Source organism: Melitaea cinxia, chromosome 8 (assembly GCF_905220565.1).
Source record: "Melitaea cinxia chromosome 8, ilMelCinx1.1, whole genome shotgun sequence".
Classification (NCBI taxonomy): domain Eukaryota; kingdom Metazoa; phylum Arthropoda; class Insecta; order Lepidoptera; family Nymphalidae; genus Melitaea; species Melitaea cinxia.
The window spans coordinates 1,919,243-1,938,286 of record NC_059401.1 but is presented as its reverse complement, the minus strand read 5'-3'; the positions used below and the strand labels follow the sequence as shown (position 1 = coordinate 1,938,286).

Below are 19,044 nucleotides of genomic sequence, written 5' to 3'. Positions count from 1 at the left end.
AAAATATAACTTACACATGTTTTAAAACATTAAAAGGCATATAATTATTTAATAAAAATTTAATCATAAACCGTTGTTACGATTTTCGTTTGACCAACCGGTTTTTTATTGAAAACCCGGTAAATGCTGTATGCTGTGTGCATTGAGGGGTGATAGCAACCGGAACCGACAGATTAACATGCTCTCAAAGAGACGGTAGAAAGACTCAAAAAAAGAACACACCAAGAGTTAAATAACGGCGAACGAATTTCTTTTAAAAAAAATATTTATTTATTAATTACAAGATGTTTATAGTTACAAATGTTCTACAAGACTAATCTTAAAATAATAATTAATTAAAACATTACATTTAAAACTTATGAACTAAATGCAATTTTGAATTGTCCCACGGAAACGCTTGGTCAGCAGCCATTGTTATAACTTGAGCCGGTGGCGTCGATGGGTCGCGTAACTCCTCCCTCCTTAAGCTGGAAGCGCATTTTGCAGCTTCCTGTAGCGTCCTCGCTGCAACTGTTCTGTCTGACTGCAGGTTCCGCCGTCTTGTATGTTTTACTTCGGCTTTGCCTCCATAGATATACTTTCCAGCATATAATCCCAGCGCAGATGATGTATATTCCGATGGTGGGCCAACTCGGGGTAGCCATCATAACTTGCCAATTAATGCCATCTTCGTTTGGGATGTCTTCTGCACGTTCCATCAACTCATGGATACTGTCCAGTGAGATGTCTTCGAGCTGAAGGTTATAATGTATCTTTTCCTCTGGTGTGATTGGAGTACTCGGTAATGGAATGATTTCATCTATTGTTATTGTGTCAGAATTTGTTCTCAATATTTTATTTGATATTTCCAATTGACAGTCACTTGTGATGCTGACTATTTGAATACCGGATATCCTTTTGTATGTTGTTTTTGAACCACAATGAATTCTTAAAATTTCATCGTGTTGCAGAATTATTAGCCATTTGTTTTCTTCTATTTTCTGTATTTTCTGTTGCTTGAGATTCATTTTCGCTCTTGTACAGTTTGCTTTTTGATGTTTGATGAGTGATATAACGCAGTCTTCAGATTTATCTACGGGTTGAGTGTTCAGTGTCGCGCAGAGATGGGTGTCTTGCGTGATCTTCTTGCAGCTGTCCTCCAGGTAAGAGTACTCCTCGCTACCCAGTACTAGGTATTTGGATTTGGGAATAATAGTTAAATTTTGCTTATCTGGGATGGAATAGATATGGAGAAGGTCAAAAACGTTTGGATCAACGGAGGGTATTTCCAGGATAAATGTTAATGCGTGCTCTGTGCTATAAGCTTTTACACTAATTGACTTTTCTATACTATGTATATTTTTGATGCTTATGCTATCTACTGCTTTAAATCTATTTGACTTTTGCATGTTCTGAATCTCAGCTATTAAATTATGTGGAGCTATTATACTTGGGTGCATTATACCTATCTGAGCAAAAGTCATTGCATCTTCTAGAACTAAGAGCTTATTTAATAGGAACTCTAAACTAAAATTTATTTGAATGTATAAATCTAAAAAGTTCATATGATTAATTACTAAATTATTACTAATAGTGGCATTTTTCAACAGGTTTACTAATTTTTCCTCATTTTCTTTAATTATTTGTATTTGTTTGCTAAATTCTTTAATTGTATTTTCCGCTAAAAATAAAGATTGTTTCTGAGAATTTTGAATTTTATAAACTGAATTTCGTAAGTTTGATATTTCATTTTCGAATTTAATCGCATCTTCGTAGTCTAAATTTCCTGTAATTGCTTTAACCACAGATCCTAACCCATTTATTATACCACGCCTAACTCTAGTTGAATGCGGTGCTATAAACATAATTTTCTTATTTATTAAACTTAAACTAGCTTCTATCTGGTTCTTATATGTTTGATAACGTATATCCTTACTACCTAATAACGACCTATCCTCTGCTTCTTTCGTGCTAACATATAGTGCTAGAATTTTTATAGTAACCTCATGAAGGTAGGTGATATTATAGACACAAGCCAGACTAAAAGTATCAATCTGTTTGAGAACTAGTCCTTGTTTAAGTAATAATATTCCATTTTCATTATTTACGGGATTAAGGGTCAAGTTGGCTGTTGCGAAGAGCACCCAGGCTCCTGCGATGAAGGTCCTGTAACAAGATGTGGTCTTCGTAAAAGCTTAAAATGTACTCTAATAGATTTTGAATTGGGGTGGTTACCTATTATTTCAGCAACATTATTGGGGTGAAGGTGAATTATTTTATATGGACCTTTGAAGACTGGTTTGGTTTTGTCATTGCGCGCAGTTTTGGCTACCTGTTTGTAAACTATTTCTCCTACCTTAAATGTGATCTCCTTGGCGGCCTGGTTACGTTTTTCAATTACCTGCTCTTTATTTTTAGACATGTGAGCTGCTAAACATTCTTGTACTGCTTCTGCGTTTCTGCGGTGCTTGATGACATAGTCCTGGTAAAACTCTTTAGGATAGAATAATTCCAAAGGATTTCGAGAAGCTGTGTGACCAAATAACAGTTCTCGTGGTGTATAACCCGTTACAGAGTGAATTGAGTTATTATAGGCAATTATAGCGTAATTCATTATTAAATTAATTGGGTCTTCTTTATTTGTCATTCTTTGTATTCTGATAATCTCACCTATGGTTGAATGGAATCGTTCTATGGGGGAGTTGGAATTCGGGTTGTATGGTGTTGTAAAGTGAATGTTAATGTCGTGAGATGCACATATTTCCTTAATAACTTCGTTATCGAATTTACTATCTGAATCGGTTGTTATTTTCAATGGTAAGCCTATGACAGAGAAAACTTGTATCAATGCTTCAGCGATATGTACACTACTTGCAGCGTTCAGGGGCATAGCTTGTGCAAATTTTGAAAAATTATCTATTATTGTTAGAAAAGTTGCACCTCCTGTAGAATAGAGGTCCATAAACAGATGTTCAAGAGGTTTTGTTGGTGTCTGGGTCAAGGTCAAAGGGGGTCTGAGTGGATTTCTCTCGTACTTAGATTTTAAGCAAACATCACATTGATTAATAAATTTTTGAATCGAAAGCAACATATTAGACCAATGATAGTTTCTACGGAGTTGCTTAAATGTTTCTTGAATACCGCGATGCGTTGTTTTGCCTTCGTGGTATTTCTTTATTAATTCCTGTTGTTCTGTCTTATTTTCGACTAAGGTCACACGCGAGCTACACCTAATTAATTTTGGTCCTCTGTCATTAAAAATAGTAGTGTAAACCCTTGCAAAGGCTGAATATAAACTTTCGTCGTAAAAATAGCAGTGAAAGATACGATCTGCTATAGTATGTTCTTTCAGAAATCTAATAATTTCAGACTCAGTGTTGTTTATGGGGATAAATACGTCTTTGATAACAATTCTAGAGTTTGTCGACCTATTTTCTACTCTATATTCTGAACCGGGTGTAGACCTTATATGAAACTGTTTAAGTTGTCTGTCAATGGCATCTGATAAAATTGGTATACCTCTATTTTCGTTGTCGGGTTGGGTATGATTAGTGGAGATCAGCTGGTCTTGGTCAACACTCATTTGTTCATTGTGAGTTTGTATGTCATTTTCTCTTTGATTTTGTACGTGAACGTTGTCAGTATTGTCAGTCGCATTGTCAATGTCAGTGTTTCGTGACTCATTTGCATTGTCAGTGTTTGTGTTTTGCGCTTCAGTCGTATTGTCAATGTCAGTGTTTTGCGCTTCCCTACGTACATTATCAAAAATGCGATTGATTATTTCATCGTCATCGTTGTCGTCAAGATTTACGGCTAATGAATCAACACTCTTATGAAAAATTTTAACTCTAGATAATGCATCTGCATTCGTGTTTTGACTACCCTTTTTATATACTACTTTGTAATCATACTCTGCAAGCTTAATTCTCCAACGAGTTAATTTTGAATTTGGATCTTTCAAGGACATTAACCATGACAAAGGTCTATGGTCAGTGTAGATGGTAAACTTCCTACCATATAAATACGGCCTGAAGTATTTAATGGCCCAGATTATAGCTAACAATTCTTTCTCTATGGTTGAATAACGATTTTCTGTATCTGATAGTGTCCTAGATGCGTAAGCAACAGGTTTATCAGATCCTACGTTTCCCTGCGATAAGACTGCTCCTATGGCTATATCAGAGGCATCAGTTGTCAAAATAAATGGTTTGTCAAAGTCTGGGTATTGTAAGATGGGAGAGTTTGTTAAAATTTGCTTACATTTGTCTACCGCGTCTATAAATTCTGGTGTATGTATTACTTTAGCGTTTTTCTTTAAACATGCTGTTAATGGTTTGGTTAATTTCGCGAAGTCCTTAATGAACTTACGATAGTAACCTACTAGACCTAGGAAAGACTTAATATCCTTTTGATTACATGGTATAGGGAAATTTAATACGGCTTTGATTTTATCTTTGTTAGGCTTAAGTCCCTGGTCCGTGAGTTCATGTCCTAAAAAATTAACTTGTTTTTGTAGAAATTCGGATTTATCTAATTGAATCTTCAAATTGTGGACTTTGAAACGATCAAAAACTTGTTTTAATTTAACTATATGGTCTTGTAATGACGTCGACACTATGATTACGTCATCTAAATAGGTAAAAACGTTATCTAAGCCTCTTAAAATGTGATCCATAAGACGCTGAAAAGTGCTAGGGGCATTTTTCAAGCCAAAGGGCATTCGTAAAAATTCATAATGTCCTCTTTCTGTTGTAAAGGCAGTCTTTTCAATATCGTTAGGATGCATCTCAATTTGATGGTAGCCACTCGCGAGGTCAAGGGTAGTAAAATATTGTGCTCGTCCTACTCTGTCTAATATGTCGTTTATGTTGGGAAGGGGGTATTTGTCCTCTACAATCCTGTCATTTAGTCGTCTATAGTCAATAACAAGTCTCCACTTAACCTTTCCAGAGGCGTCTGGTTTTTTAGGGACTATGTGTACTGGGCAAGACCATGGGGATATGCTTTCTCTAATGATTCCTTGTTTTAAAAGGTTGTCGACTTGGTTCTGAATTTCTTTACGCTGTTGAGGGGCCTGTCTGTAACTTCTAACGAAAATAGGAGTCTGGTCAGTCAGTCTTAGTTCGTGTTTTACGGTATGGGTGAAGGACAGTGGAATTTTGTCTGAATGAAAAATTTCTCTATAATTATAACAAAGTCTAATTATTTCTCGCTTTTCCTCGTCATTCATATGCTCAGTACGTATTTTATTTAGGTTTTGTTTTAATTCATGGTCAAAATTTTCTTGAATATTTAAATTATTCAGACTAGAGACGCTTTCCAAGTTATTTAATACATATTCAGGTACAGGTTCAAGAGCTACCTGGGTATTATTGGTGACAATTTTCTTTTCATTGCTAAAATTAATTATGGATGTCTTAAAAATGCCATTTTTAACTGTAACTAGGGCTGTTGGCGATTTAAGATCTTTATCCCAGTAGAACTCATCACAAATATATTGACCATCAGTATAGTTTGTTTTGACAATAATTAATTTTTCACATTTAGGTTCAACTTTAACTTTCTTAACTGGATAATCTGTATATATAGGTATTTCACAAGTAGGAGATATCAATAATTTATTATTTAAGTCAATTGTACAGCCTAATTCTTTCAACAAATCTATTCCTATTATTCCTATATACTTCGGATCAACATCGAACACTAAAAACTTATGAAACTTATCGGTATTAAATTGAGGGGGTAAAGGTAAATATGCAACATAGTCATGTTTAGTAGTAGCGTGTGCAGTTTTCACTAAAAACGGTTCATATTGTATGCAATGTTCAAAACTAGTTCCTATTAATGCTTTAGGTGATATCATGCAGTTAGTTGCTCCTGTGTCTAATAAGAATTTACCCTTAAACTCTGGGAGGTCAATGTATGGTAGATGGGACTTACCTTGTCTTTTTATTTCAACAGTGTTTAACTGTGATCTTCGTTTTCCTTGTCCTCGGGAAAATCCTGGTGGTTTGTCTGATCTGAGGACGTATCTGCGTAATCTTGGTCAGAAAATTGTGTGGTAAAGTACTCACCTTGTTCGCAATAGGGGTCGTCGTTATCTTGGTCGAAATCTGGCTCGTTACTTGTGTAGTAAAATTCTTCCTGACCCAACTGAGGTCTAGGTGGTTTATTTACTGACCTCATTGTAACATCTGAGATATTTTGTGGCTGGTTAACTTGTTGATGTGGCATATTCTGCTGCTGTCTGAAGTTTCCAGAGTTCCTAAAGTTTCCAGAATTCCTAAAATTACCAGAACTTTGGGGTGTAAAATTACCTGCAGCTTGCTTGTTTTTCCACGGTGACGCGGGCTGTACCCACTGTGGTCTTTGTTGTGGTCCAACATTATCGAAGAACTTATGTTTGGGTATATTACTAAACCTAAACGGCAGGCTAGTTTGACTTATGGGAATATTAGGTCTAGGCATCTCTTTTGGTTTGGCTTGTATGGGAGGTGAATGAAAATTATTAAATTTATTATGAGCTAATCGTGCCTCCTCTTGTCTAGCTGTTATTATCGCTACCTCCAGGGTCGTAGGTTGTGAAATACGCACCCCGATCGAGACATGAAATTCAAGGTTATTGATGTATTGGTCGATTACCATATTTTCGTAATACGATTTATCACTGTGCCTACCTACCGAGTTTAACGTATCTAATATATCTCTAAGACGTTTGCCGAAAGCCTCCGCGTCTTCATTTTTATTACGACGGACACGCGTTAGCTCCTGCATTACTTGAATCTCATTACGCGGCTCTCCTAACCTACGTATTAATGCTGATTTAATGCTATCCCACGTATCGAGTGACTCTTCGTAGGCCACGGCATCTATCGCGGTTCCGCTTAGCCTACTTTTAATGAGAGAGATAAGTGGCGGACTTACTCTAGCAGGTGCATCGAGCATGCACAGTATATTTTCTACCTCTCTTATATAATAATTAAGTATTTTTGGATTACCATCATACCTGGGCATAACATCCCTTACAAATTTAAAATTATGTATGTCTGAACTATTCATATTGAATAATAAAAAGAAATCGAGTAAAATTAGAAAAGTACTTGTTTATGATTATCGATAGCGTTGGCGTTACGCTAACTATAACTACGTATAGCACAAAATATTCTATTATTAAATTTATTATCTAATGCGATTCTAGCATAAAGACAAAAATTATTTAAGTCTCACACAAAATATATTATTATTAAATTAATTGTCTAATGCGATTTTAGCATAAGAACAAAAAATATTTAAGTATTACACAAAATATGTTATTGTTAAACTAATTGTCTAATCGCGATTATAGCACAAAGACAATCACATGTAACACTATACTCGTATGCATAAATATAATATAACGACATGAGATATAGCACAGGATACTGGGTAAACGATTCGTACTTACCCAAGGATTCTCTGCATCTCTTGCCGGGCCTTGTAGAACAGCAGGACTCCCAATTCGCCAGGACTCCCGCAGGATATCGCCGTTCGTAGGTTCTTCTATAGCGGATCGCGAAAATAACGATAGATATCGTTCACTCTATTCGGAGAGTTTTATTCGAAGTTCGAGTGTCGCGATCCTACCGACTGCGCCAGTTAAATAACGGCGAACGAATTTCTTTTAAAAAAAATATTTATTTATTAATTACAAGATGTTTATAGTTACAAATGTTCTACAAGACTAATCTTAAAATAATAATTAATTAAAACATTACATTTAAAACTTATGAACTAAATGCAATTTTGAATTGTCCCACGGAAACGCTTGGTCAGCAGCCATTGTTATAACTTGAGCCGGTGGCGTCGATGGGTCGCGTAACTCAAGACCAGATTTTTTTTTTTTTGTAAAAATACAAATATTTTCTAAAAATATTTCGACCCCACGACCATCGATGTGTTCAGGCGTCTACACGCACCACTACAACAGAATGGTTGTATTGTATTTTTCTAAATTTCAACTGAGCCTAATACATAAAATTAGTAATCTGGTAAAAACCGGTAGAGGCTTTGTGAGCGTCTAAACAAAATTATTCGTAAAAGGTATTTTAATAATGCCAACGAAACTTTTTCAGGAAGAATTCATTTCACTTTTTTTCGAAACACTGTTTGATGAATATTATAATTAGATAAATTTAGCGTTTTTCAATGTTTTTAAGGCTGTTATTATATGGCCTTTCCTTGTGTAATGAAAACAAAGTATATTGAGTGTCGACGTAGCGCGTATTCGGCGCTTAATATTCTTAAAAAGTGAGTTATTTTCATAATTATGAACCATGTCAAGTGATAAAAACAACACATATGTTACCATAACATAAGCCTAGTTCATACTGCATCAAATATAACATAATTGACAAAAATAAAATAAAAAATTATTGCAACGATGTTCTTTACGCGTTGCGAAGCGGTACCCTGTCGTAAGATTTTAATGTATAGTCAGTCTATAGTCCAGTCATTACGTCGGAAAAATCGGGTTAGAAATGCAAATGAACCGAGAAAGCCAAATTTTGGATATTACGTGGGGGATGGCTAGAAAAGCTTAAGTTCAAATTGTCGACCAAAATAACCTTGTGGGTTTTCCGCCATCTTGAAAAAGGGTTAAACTCAGTTTTTTTTATCATAACTCGGTTCCCCATTGAGATACGAAAATTTTTATACAGTACTTTTTTGATGCTCTTTTTACGATCTACAATTAACGTCCTATACATTTTTCACGTATCGATCATCGTTATCGAGATATCGTTAAAAAAAGCCACAAATTTTGGGAGAAAAAATTGTTTTTCGCTATTTCCTTTTTTCTCGTGAAAAATATCGAAAAATGTTTGAAATAAAACTTGTAGAGCCTGTTCAGACCTACAAATTCGTTTTTTAATTTTTCATTTTCGAGAAAAATTACGACCTCTAGCGCGCCGCAAAGTGAGTAAGACTGTGCCCGGAGTCGATTTAGCCGCTCACACGGTTGTATCCACAACGTAAAAATGAATGAATTATTTGCTTAAGGGAATTATTTTTAAGAGAATTATTGGTTAAGGGAATTATTGCTATACGAAATAAATGAATAAACCAGCCAAATTATAAATCAAAAACATGAAATTTATTAATCAAAAAATTTTTATGCAGCAAAAATAATAATTACACGTAGTCATTATTGTCACACGTTTTTCTCAGTTTTGATGGTCCTGGCTGGTGTTGAAGTTCCTCCTCGGTACACTCTTCGAGTCGCGTAAATTCTTCAATCGCAGGAAACGATGCTGTGACGGTCCAAAATTCGTAATCTTCATGAACTTTGAATTCTTGAACGATGATTAGGTACGAAGATGAAGATTACGAATTTTGGACCGTCACAGCATCGTTTCCTGCGATTGAAGAATTTACGCGACTCGAAGAGTGTACCGAGGAGGAACTTCAACACCAGCCAGGACCATCAAAACTGAGAAAAACGTGTGACAATAATGACTACGTGTAATTATTATTTTTGCTGCATAAAAATTTTTTGATTAATAAATTTCATGTTTTTGATTTATAATTTGGCTGGTTTATTCATTTATTTCGTATAGCAATAATTCCCTTAACCAATAATTCTCTTAAAAATAATTCCCTTAAGCAAATAATTCATTCATTTTTACGTTGTGGATACAACCGTGTGAGCGGCTAAATCGACTCCGGGCACAGTCTTACTCACTTTGCGGCGCGCTAGAGGTCGTAATTTTTCTCGAAAATGAAAAATTAAAAAACGAATTTGTAGGTCTGAACAGGCTCTACAAGTTTTATTTCAAACATTTTTCGATATTTTTCACGAGAAAAAAGGAAATAGCGAAAAACAATTTTTTCTCCCAAAATTTGTGGCTTTTTTTAACGATATCTCGATAACGATTATCGATACGTGAAAAATGTATAGGACGTTAATTGTAGATCGTAAAAAAAGCAACAAAAAAGTACTGTATAAAAATTTTCGTATCTCAACGGGGAACCGAGTTATGATAAAAAAACTGAGTTTAACTCTTTTTTCAAGATGGCGGAAAACCCACAAGGTTATTTTGGTCGACAATTTGAACTTAAGCTTTTCTAGCCATACCCCACGTAATATCCAAAATTTGGCTTTCTCGGTTCATTTGCATTTCCAAATGTATATAATGACTGGACTACTATGTATGATGGCTATATAGTGTCTAACGTATAGTCTACGTGATGACTGTTATTATTATTGCAGTTTGCTATTATTATATATAAAATATCATAAAAAATATCATTCGATAATCATTATATATTTTTTATAAATCATTGTAAATAAAATAAACGTGTTAAGATAATTTTGTAAAGTATTTTATCAATAAAAAAAGCACAATGAAAAATTTATACCCGAATATATATTTTTTTTTTATACCTTGAATAGAACTTGAAATTAATATTTTATAGTAAGGAACTTCATTCCTATCTGGTGTCTCACGACACCACAGGGTTTTTTTTCTATTGAAGTTGACTACAAAAGCAATTTTTAAATAGGTATAACAAAACTATTTATTCTTTGACGGTTCGCAGGAAAGTAGACATAAGGTGCCAAACCTTATGTTCACAACCACTAATTGCAAATTCATGCGACGTTTCGATCCTTTATTGGACCATCATCAGGCATCTAAAATACATACAAACATTGAAGAAGTGTAATGCACCTTATGTCCACTTTCTTGCGAACCGTCAAAGAATAGTTATAACAAATGGACACAACGATAAATAATGAAAACTATTTATGTTTAATGTGAAGCTACCGCTGATCTAAATGTAGATTTTGCCGAGAAGAATGGGCAAGAAAGCCAACATATTCATCTTCGCTATTATCTTGCATTGTATAAAATACTTATGAAAAAAATTGTTTTTACATAAAATATCGTATATAAAAACAATATCGTATCGTATCGTGTAAAAACGTTCGCACGTTTTCTCATTAATGTTTCTAAGAAACTAAAAGGCCAATAAGTAATAAAGGCTTATCTCCGATTAATACTTTAAAAGGCTATCAAGTTCCAGCAAGTAATTAGCCGTCGATAAAACCTAATACATTCTCACTCCGACGACTCCGAGTTATTTTAACTTTCATATTTAACTAGTGGCATCCCCCGTCTTTGTGTGGATTTATATTATATTTTCATACTTTCTTAACGTTGTAGTACGCTTGCTCGCAAATGTGAGTGGGTAAGTGACTCAGAAAGAGTCATAAATTATAGTTATGATACGAATCTACGAAAAAAGAATGGATGATTAGCTTAATGCTAATATAGTATTTCTAATTTTCTTTTCGGAAATCTGGAATATTATAATTTTTTTCCCTCCTCCTAAATTTCTTTATCTATAACGTAGTTTACTTCACATTTTTATTGCTTTAATTTTTTTACAAGATGTACTATCTTGTTTGATGTACTACTTTGTTGGCTTCCGAGAAAATAAAGAATGAATAAAAAACCACCAGCCTACGCACATGTCTTTCAAAACGGCTGCAGGTGCCATACCTCCATAACCAGTCTTTGTAAGTAATTGATTGATCTGACTCCATTCAAGGGAAAATTCATAAATTCTTCTATAAGTAAATTCCAAATAAAATCCACCATGTCGCTAGTTGCGAAGTAAACATTACCTTCTTTTGTTTTGTTTTTTTTTTTTTATAATTGCTATTTTTTTTCTTGTTATTGTTATCCTGATCAAACAAACAGACCGGATCTTTATTATACATAGATAACTACACATTTACAGTACTTTCATCCCCGTTGATGTTTACCGCTAGTGCTATATGTAATAAATTATATTACGAGTATAAGTAAAATACGAGGTCGTACCGAAATAATGAACATTATAATTTTAATAAAATTTCCTACGCAAAAGGTAGTGAGCTACAAATATCTTACGTAAATTATAATTATGTTGTAATCTCATGTGATACTGTGTGTTGCGATATATTACATTTTCATATTATTTTAAAATTAAATAATGTAATAATTCGATCCCCACACATGACAAACATTTGTATTAGCCATACAGGTGTTTGCCGTGGTCTGGGTGTTTGTGCAGTCCTTGTGGGTCTCCCCGCCGTGCCTCGGAGAACACATTAAGCCGTCGGTCCTGGTTGTTCTCATGTACACCTGATAGCAATCGTTACTCATAGTAGGGAATATATCCGCCAACCCGCATTGGAGCAGCGTGGTGGATAAAGCTCTGATCCTTCTCCTACACGGGGAAAGAGGCCTATGCCCAGTAGTGGGATATTACAGGCTGAAGCGAATGTAATTTAATTTTAATCATAAACTACATAAAGTACTTAATCGTTAATTTATTTTTAGAATAACTTCTAGTCATAAAAATCAGAGGTATAAAAAAAGAATTTTTGAATTTTTTCTGAAAATATGGAACTGAAGAACCCGATGTAACGAACTTTTTCAGTATTAGAAATCTACGTTTTCTAGGTTCATAACTTGAAATATCACGCCACAACACATAGTAATGGAAGCAGGCATGTGTGCTATGCTGCACTGCAGCGTATCGTACCATACTGTACCTACTATTGCACCGTACTTCACATACACTCATTGATCTTTTCCCCTTTTTATCCCCCCTTTTTTATCTTAACTGTTCATTGATTTCCATACTTAAAATTTTTTTAAGTCAACTTTTTGCACGATGTTTTCTTTCGCCGCCGAATAGAAGATAAATTTTTAAACAGCTGAAATGTGGTTCTATTCACTAGATCATTTCGTCTCTAAAGAGATGACTAGTAAGTCATGATCTATCACTCATGTCACTATCATTTGAGTAATCGTGAATTATTATTCTGTTCCAAAAACTATTCTATAACTACCAGCGTGGTTGACTATGGGCAAAACACATGAGTTCACGTTATTTTTGGCGTAAGCTTATGGAGGCCTATGTCCAGCAGTGGACTGTATAGGCTGTAATTATGATGATGATGAAAACTATTGCGACTACTGGTTCTATTCTATACTGTTCTTTTTTCACATTGTTCTCCTTATGTAAATAGAATATCTTTGTCACTGTAACTTACGCGGTCTTAATTTTACTATTATTCATTTGCATGTTGTCGTCATCTGTAATTGTGCTGGCACTTAGTTATATCTTTGTTGATTATAATATTTTATGTAGCACCAGTGTACAGTATGTTGGTGATCTTATAAATAAATATCAAATATAATGATATTCGGAATCATTTATATAAAAGGTTTCATCCCAATGGGAACGTATAGGAAAATATGAAAGATCATTACTTTTCATACTAAAAGGGGAGTTAAATTAATAAGTATATGTTGTATAATAAATTATATGTTGTATTAAATGTATTATTTGTGGAATTAACAAAATTAAATCAATACAAAATAATTTTATTCAAATTGGCTTCGAAAACACTTTCGTATCGTTAAGAAACTTTGCAGTTACTTTAAAAAATAATAAACAAGCTGTGTTTTAGTACAAAATTAGTAACATCTCAGGCGGGAATCGAACCCACAACCCTCGGAGCAGAAAACAGGACCACTATAAACTGTGCCAATGGGTTTTCAGTCAAGTATTGGCAGAGATGTCACTACAAAGCAATATTCATAAGTAATTACATTCCCGCAGTGAACATGCAAATAATATTCTCGTTAAAATCATTCGTCCACGTACAGTCGGTGACAAACGAGCACGAAGTGTGACGTGTCAGCTAGCTCCAGCGAAATATTACTGCGGAACTTGGCTGAGACAATATCCTTTTAAAGTATGTACAACGGTTGAGAAATTGTTACGTTATATTATTAAATAGAAGTTTATTTTAATAAATTATTTCAGCTATTTATCAGTTTAAACAAAACCAGAATACAGTTCTATGAAACATAATTTTATACATTTTTTGGACCTTACTTAACTCGGATGCCCATGTTTGTACATTTTCAACAAGAGTTTTGTAAATAAAAATTAAACAATATATTAAGATGACAATGATTTAAATTTTGATTGTATTAAAAATAGTAATGTTTTGTAATTGTGAATGAAAAATGATATCTGATAATTATCGACCACGACAGCAGACGTCGATTCTTTTATCAAAGTTTTCAATCAATATTTGACAAAATGGCGGATATATTTTGTTAACAAGAACGAAGTGTACAGTTGTCAAGGGATAACAGTTCCAAAAAGATTTATATAACAGTCTCAAGCACATTTACATTTTGTTCAGTCTAATTTCCATCCCAAAATGAACAGTAATAAAATAGCAGGTAATGTCTTTTTTGTAAATTAAAATGAACATCTCTTTGTACAGTGTACGAATACGCCACATACAAACACTTAAGAAACATGAATGATACAATATTCTGCGGCGCACGTGCCACAATAAAAAATACTCACTTAAAAATTCTCGCTTTGATATACAAGAATTGGCGGTAATGGCAAAAATATTTTTGCAAGTGACGATCTCGAGCATAATAATATAATATAAATAATAACGGAGGTAATAAATTTAGAATTTGACAAGATTTTGTTTCTTAGCCTAGCTTTTGCTAACCTACTGAAGTAGATTTTCATGAGTTATCTCTCAAATCATATTACAAAAGAAATTTCTTCAACCAGCTCTCTCTTCTATCTTTTGACCTGATCCACACCTGTGTGATCGATTACAGAAAATTACCAAAAGCCATGGCTGTGACGCCGCGTTGGCGCAGCGGTCACAGCCATGGATTGTAACTGTTGCGCTGGCGGATGCGGGTTCGATCCCCGTACATGACAAACATTTGTATTGGCCATACAGGTGTTTGCTGTGGTCCGGGTGTTTGCGCAGTCCTAGCGGGTGTCCCCACCGTGCCTCGGAAACCACATTAAGCCGTCGGTCCCGGTTGTTATCATGTACATCTGATAGCGATCGTTACTCATAGTAGGGAATATATCCGCCAACCCGCATTGGAGCAGCGTGGTGGACTAAGCTCTGATCCTTCTCCTACATGGGGAAAGAAGCCTATACCCAGTAGTGAGATATTACACGCTGAAGCGACCAAAAGCCATAATTTAAAATAGCTCAAGCAAAATTCTAATATTATTTTACTACTTACGAAAATTTCAATCAAAATTATTTCTTAAACTTCTACAGAGAATCTAAAATTCGTGAAGCTATTTACTTAAAGAATGAGCGAAGTTCATTAAAATTGCTTCAATATAATTAAACTTTAGCGAAGTTTGGTCGGCTGCTAGTGACAACCGTTTAACTGATATCTGCGTTGATCAATCGCGGCTTTGAGATCTTACTTTTCATAACGATTGGTCAAAGATTAAGAATTTTCGTTTCTGCAAACTCTAATTCTCTAAAAAGTCTCGTTACAATTCGTCCAATTAAGATAGGCTTTATGGAATATTGGAAAGTATGAAATTGGTAACTTCTTGTCACGGTATTTTAATGATCGAACTCACAAACGAAGGAGATTTTTGCGATAATAGTGACGCCGATTTACATTCAATAAAAAAATTGAAATCTTTATTACAATTCAGTTGGTATATAAACTGCAAAACAAAGAAGGAATTTATGAGCAAGATAAACGTAACATTGTTTTTCTCAAAATCAAAAAAATTCATATGCAAGTACGATTCAAAAGTATTTTTGTCATTTTACAAATTAAAATCATAGATATGAATAAATTCAGTTGAGATGAGAGCGTTAAGAAGTATGATAGGAGTTAAACTGAGTGACAGGATAAGAAATAGTGAGATAAGAAAACGTTGTGGTCTGAAAGAAGATGTAGTGACGAAAATTTAGAAAGGTATGCTCAGATGGTTTGGCCATGTCGAGAGAATGAGTGAAGAACGATTGACAAAAAAAGTGTATAAGGCGTGTGTGAATGGAAGGGTTGGAAGGGGTAGACCTAGGCGGACGTTCCGAGACCAAATAAGGGACGTCTTGAAAAAAGGCCAGGTCAAGAGTACCCTAAACCAAAGAGCATGTATGAAGGGAATAATTAAAGTGGACGAAGCGAAAGAAGTATGTAAGGATCGTAGCGAGTGGAAAGAAGTGGTCTCTGCCTATCCCTACGGGAAAGAGGCGTGATTATATGTATGTATGTATATTAGTGTTAATTAATTTTATTTAATTTATTTTTATTTATTCAGAATAACTATAAACTTATTATAGCTATACATAACAAATTAGAAATACAATTAAAAACTAAAATCCATTGAGAAGTTATTACAATTAACAACTAAAGAGTGTATTAATTAAGAGTTTGAGAGTAAAACAAAACTAAACTATAGGTGGTTCGAGAACTTAGCTAATCATTAAACTGCTTAGACATTACAAGCTATCGGAAGTAAAATTATATTACTTTTAATTATTGTTAAATATATAGTAAACAATAGTTTATTTAATGAAATAGATATGTTTTCATGTTCCCGGCACCTTTTTAAAACTAAAGTTAGGAATTATTAATTTGTTTCATCATCATCATTACAGCCTAGTCCAGTCCACTGCTGGACATAGGCCTCCACAAGTTTACGCCAAAAATAACGTGAACTCATGTGTTTTGCCCATAGTCACCACGCTGGGCAGGCGGGTTGGTGACCGCAGTAATGGCTTTGTCGCACCTAAGACGCTGCTGCCCGTCTTCGGCCTGTGTATTTCAAAGCCAGCAGTTGGATGGTTATCCCGCCATCGGTCGGCTTCTTAAGTTCCAAGATGGTTGTGGAACCTTGTTATCCCTTAGTCGCCTTTTACGACACCCAAGGGAAGAGAGGGGGTGGCTAAATTCTTTAGTGCCGTAGCCACACAGCACATTATTTGTTTAGATCAATTAATTGCCTTGGTGTTTTCATCAGTTGTAAACTATTAATAGTAATAACTAATCATCTTTACTATCCTTGCTGTATAGCCTTATCCTTATGTTCTTAGTGAGACATAAAGGAGACGATTTGTATCCATTTTTCTGTTTTATGCTACACTGTTATTCTTATAATGATTTTTGTACCGTTCTCCAAGTAAATAAACAAATAAATAAATAAAAATGAAGCTACCACCGATTCGGATTGTAAATTTCTATTATTATCTTCCTACCTATCAAAACTTACAAAAACACCAGTCTGGATAAATATTATATATTATCAAAAACAGGATATTGCTTGATATACAACTTGACTAATTATTCCACTTGATACAACGTTAATGAGCAACAGTAAGCAATCTCCATCCAAGAAAAGTGAATACAATTTTATGTATTACAGTAATTACAACCAATTATGTTCTTAATTTTGACTAAATTACTTTCGGAAACGAAATTTTTCTATCGGGTTTATTCATCTAAAAATACTGTTTTGTGGATTTTAATCGATTATGATTAATTTACCTCACTGAGTGACTGAAAAGCGTTGTATGGTTGTGGGGTCTTTGGTCCTGTATTAGCTTAAGCTGAGCCACTTCCTATTGCCCATTCATATTACTGTCAACATTGATTTATATATAGGCATGTTTCTTAAACGTGTTACTTTAACCTGTATTATCTATTTACATATAATAAAATGGTAGGAAAGTCAAAACTGTACATTGAATATTTTTTTTAAAGAATACTTGGAGTGTGATCTACAATCGATACCAAAGCCAAAAATATAGTTTTTAGAATTTTTGTCTGTTTGTCTGTTTTTCTGTTTGTCTGTATGTATTTCCGGGATAAACTCAATAAATACTGCATGGATTTACTTCAAATTTGGCATGAATATTATTAAGAAATCGGGTCAACATATAGGCTACATATTATCACGCTATCACCTACAGGGAACGAGCAGTGAACCTTTATTTCTTACGACGCATATTTGAATGTTGTTGTTATTGTGTTAATAACCATGCTATAAGCTAGCTTCACACTATAAATAAAGACATTCTGTAGTATATTTAGTATCAGCATTGCACCCGTACGAAGCCGGGGCGGGTCGCTAGTGTAGCAATAAATTCATTTTACTATGATTATAATTCGGTTATAAATGATCCAACAATATATATAAGACAGCGTTATAGGATTCAGTTAAAATTGATTTGAAATTGGCTATTAAAATCTATACAAAAATGTAGCAAAACTTTAAGGACACTTGAAATATTGCCTTATTAGATTTAATTTCAATAATAGAACAAATTCAAAGCCTGATAAAATAATTCGAATTAAAATCAAGAATATGCACTTAAGAAAATAATGATATCTCAAATCGATTCAAGAAGGCCCATTGTTAGTCTGAAATCGTGCTCGAAAATTTTAAAGCTGTTGAAATGTTGAGTGAAAAATATTCTTTTTAACCGACTTCAAAAAAGGAGAGCGTTACTCAATGCGACCGTATATATATTTTTTATGTATGTTCGGGGATAACTTCGTCGTTTATGCACCGATTTTGATAATTCTTTTTTTGTTGGAAAAGAAATATTCCTGGTGTGGTACCATGATAAGGAAACAAGGATTTGATAATATTATCTCAGAGAAATCAAGGGAAACTCGAAAATCTGCATAGCTTTTTACTGGGTGTACCGATTTTGATAATATTTAATTTCATCGAAAGTCGATGTTTATCATGTGGTCACATTTAAATTTCATCGAAATCTGATACCAATTTTGGAGTAATCTTCGATAATGCGTATTTACTTGACTAATTTTTCGTCTACCTACGTTGTATTACTTGTTGATATAGTTGAAGTCGGTTTTTTTTTCGTTTGCCTGTAAACACAATTATTTTATCGGATAATCCATTTACCGAGGAATGTTATAGACTATTTCTTTTCTCAAAATTACGCGAGCGAAACCGCGGGGTAGAGCTAATAACTAGAACTATGAATAATTATTCATCTGTCTTACATTTTGAAATCGGACCATATAACACCAATTTCGAACAAAAGAATTATTGAAATCAATACACGCAATAAAAAGTTATCAAGTGACTCAAATTTAAAAAAGGAAGTAGTTTGAATTTAGATCCATCTCCTATGATTAAGCCTGAAAATAAACTAGAAAGGTCAACAAAAGAATTAGCACACGAAGG

The 19,044-nt window shown here is 34.1% G+C and overlaps 1 protein-coding gene and 1 pseudogene across 1 annotated transcript; one reads left to right on the top strand and one right to left on the bottom strand.

Moving 5' to 3' along the window:
- Positions 1 to 401: 401 nt before the first annotated feature.
- LOC123655776 lies at positions 402 to 6,753 on the bottom strand. The gene is made up of 3 exons (XM_045591529.1): positions 6,661 to 6,753; positions 6,297 to 6,346; positions 402 to 2,145 (listed from the first exon to the last, which is right to left on the bottom strand). Exons 1-3 carry the CDS (start codon positions 6,751 to 6,753, stop codon positions 402 to 404), a joined length of 1,887 nt encoding a protein of 628 aa, XP_045447485.1.
- Positions 6,754 to 7,380: 627 nt separating this feature from the next.
- The window catches only part of LOC123655775, a 29,165-nt pseudogene continuing 17,501 nt past the window's right edge, over positions 7,381 to 19,044 (top strand).

Bases quoted from the DNA above. Each gene is read 5' to 3' on its own strand.
- LOC123655776 (XM_045591529.1), bottom strand. From the start codon at position 6,753: ATGCAGGAGCTAACGCGTGTCCGTCGTAATAAAAATGAAGACGCGGAG. The intron at 6,347-6,660 runs GTAGGTAGGCAC...ACCACAACAAAG, and splicing joins TATTAGATACGTTAAACTCG to ACCACAGTGGGTACAGCCCG. The intron at 2,146-6,296 runs GTAATTTTACAC...ATCTTGTTACAG, and splicing joins GAAAAACAAGCAAGCTGCAG to GACCTTCATCGCAGGAGCCT.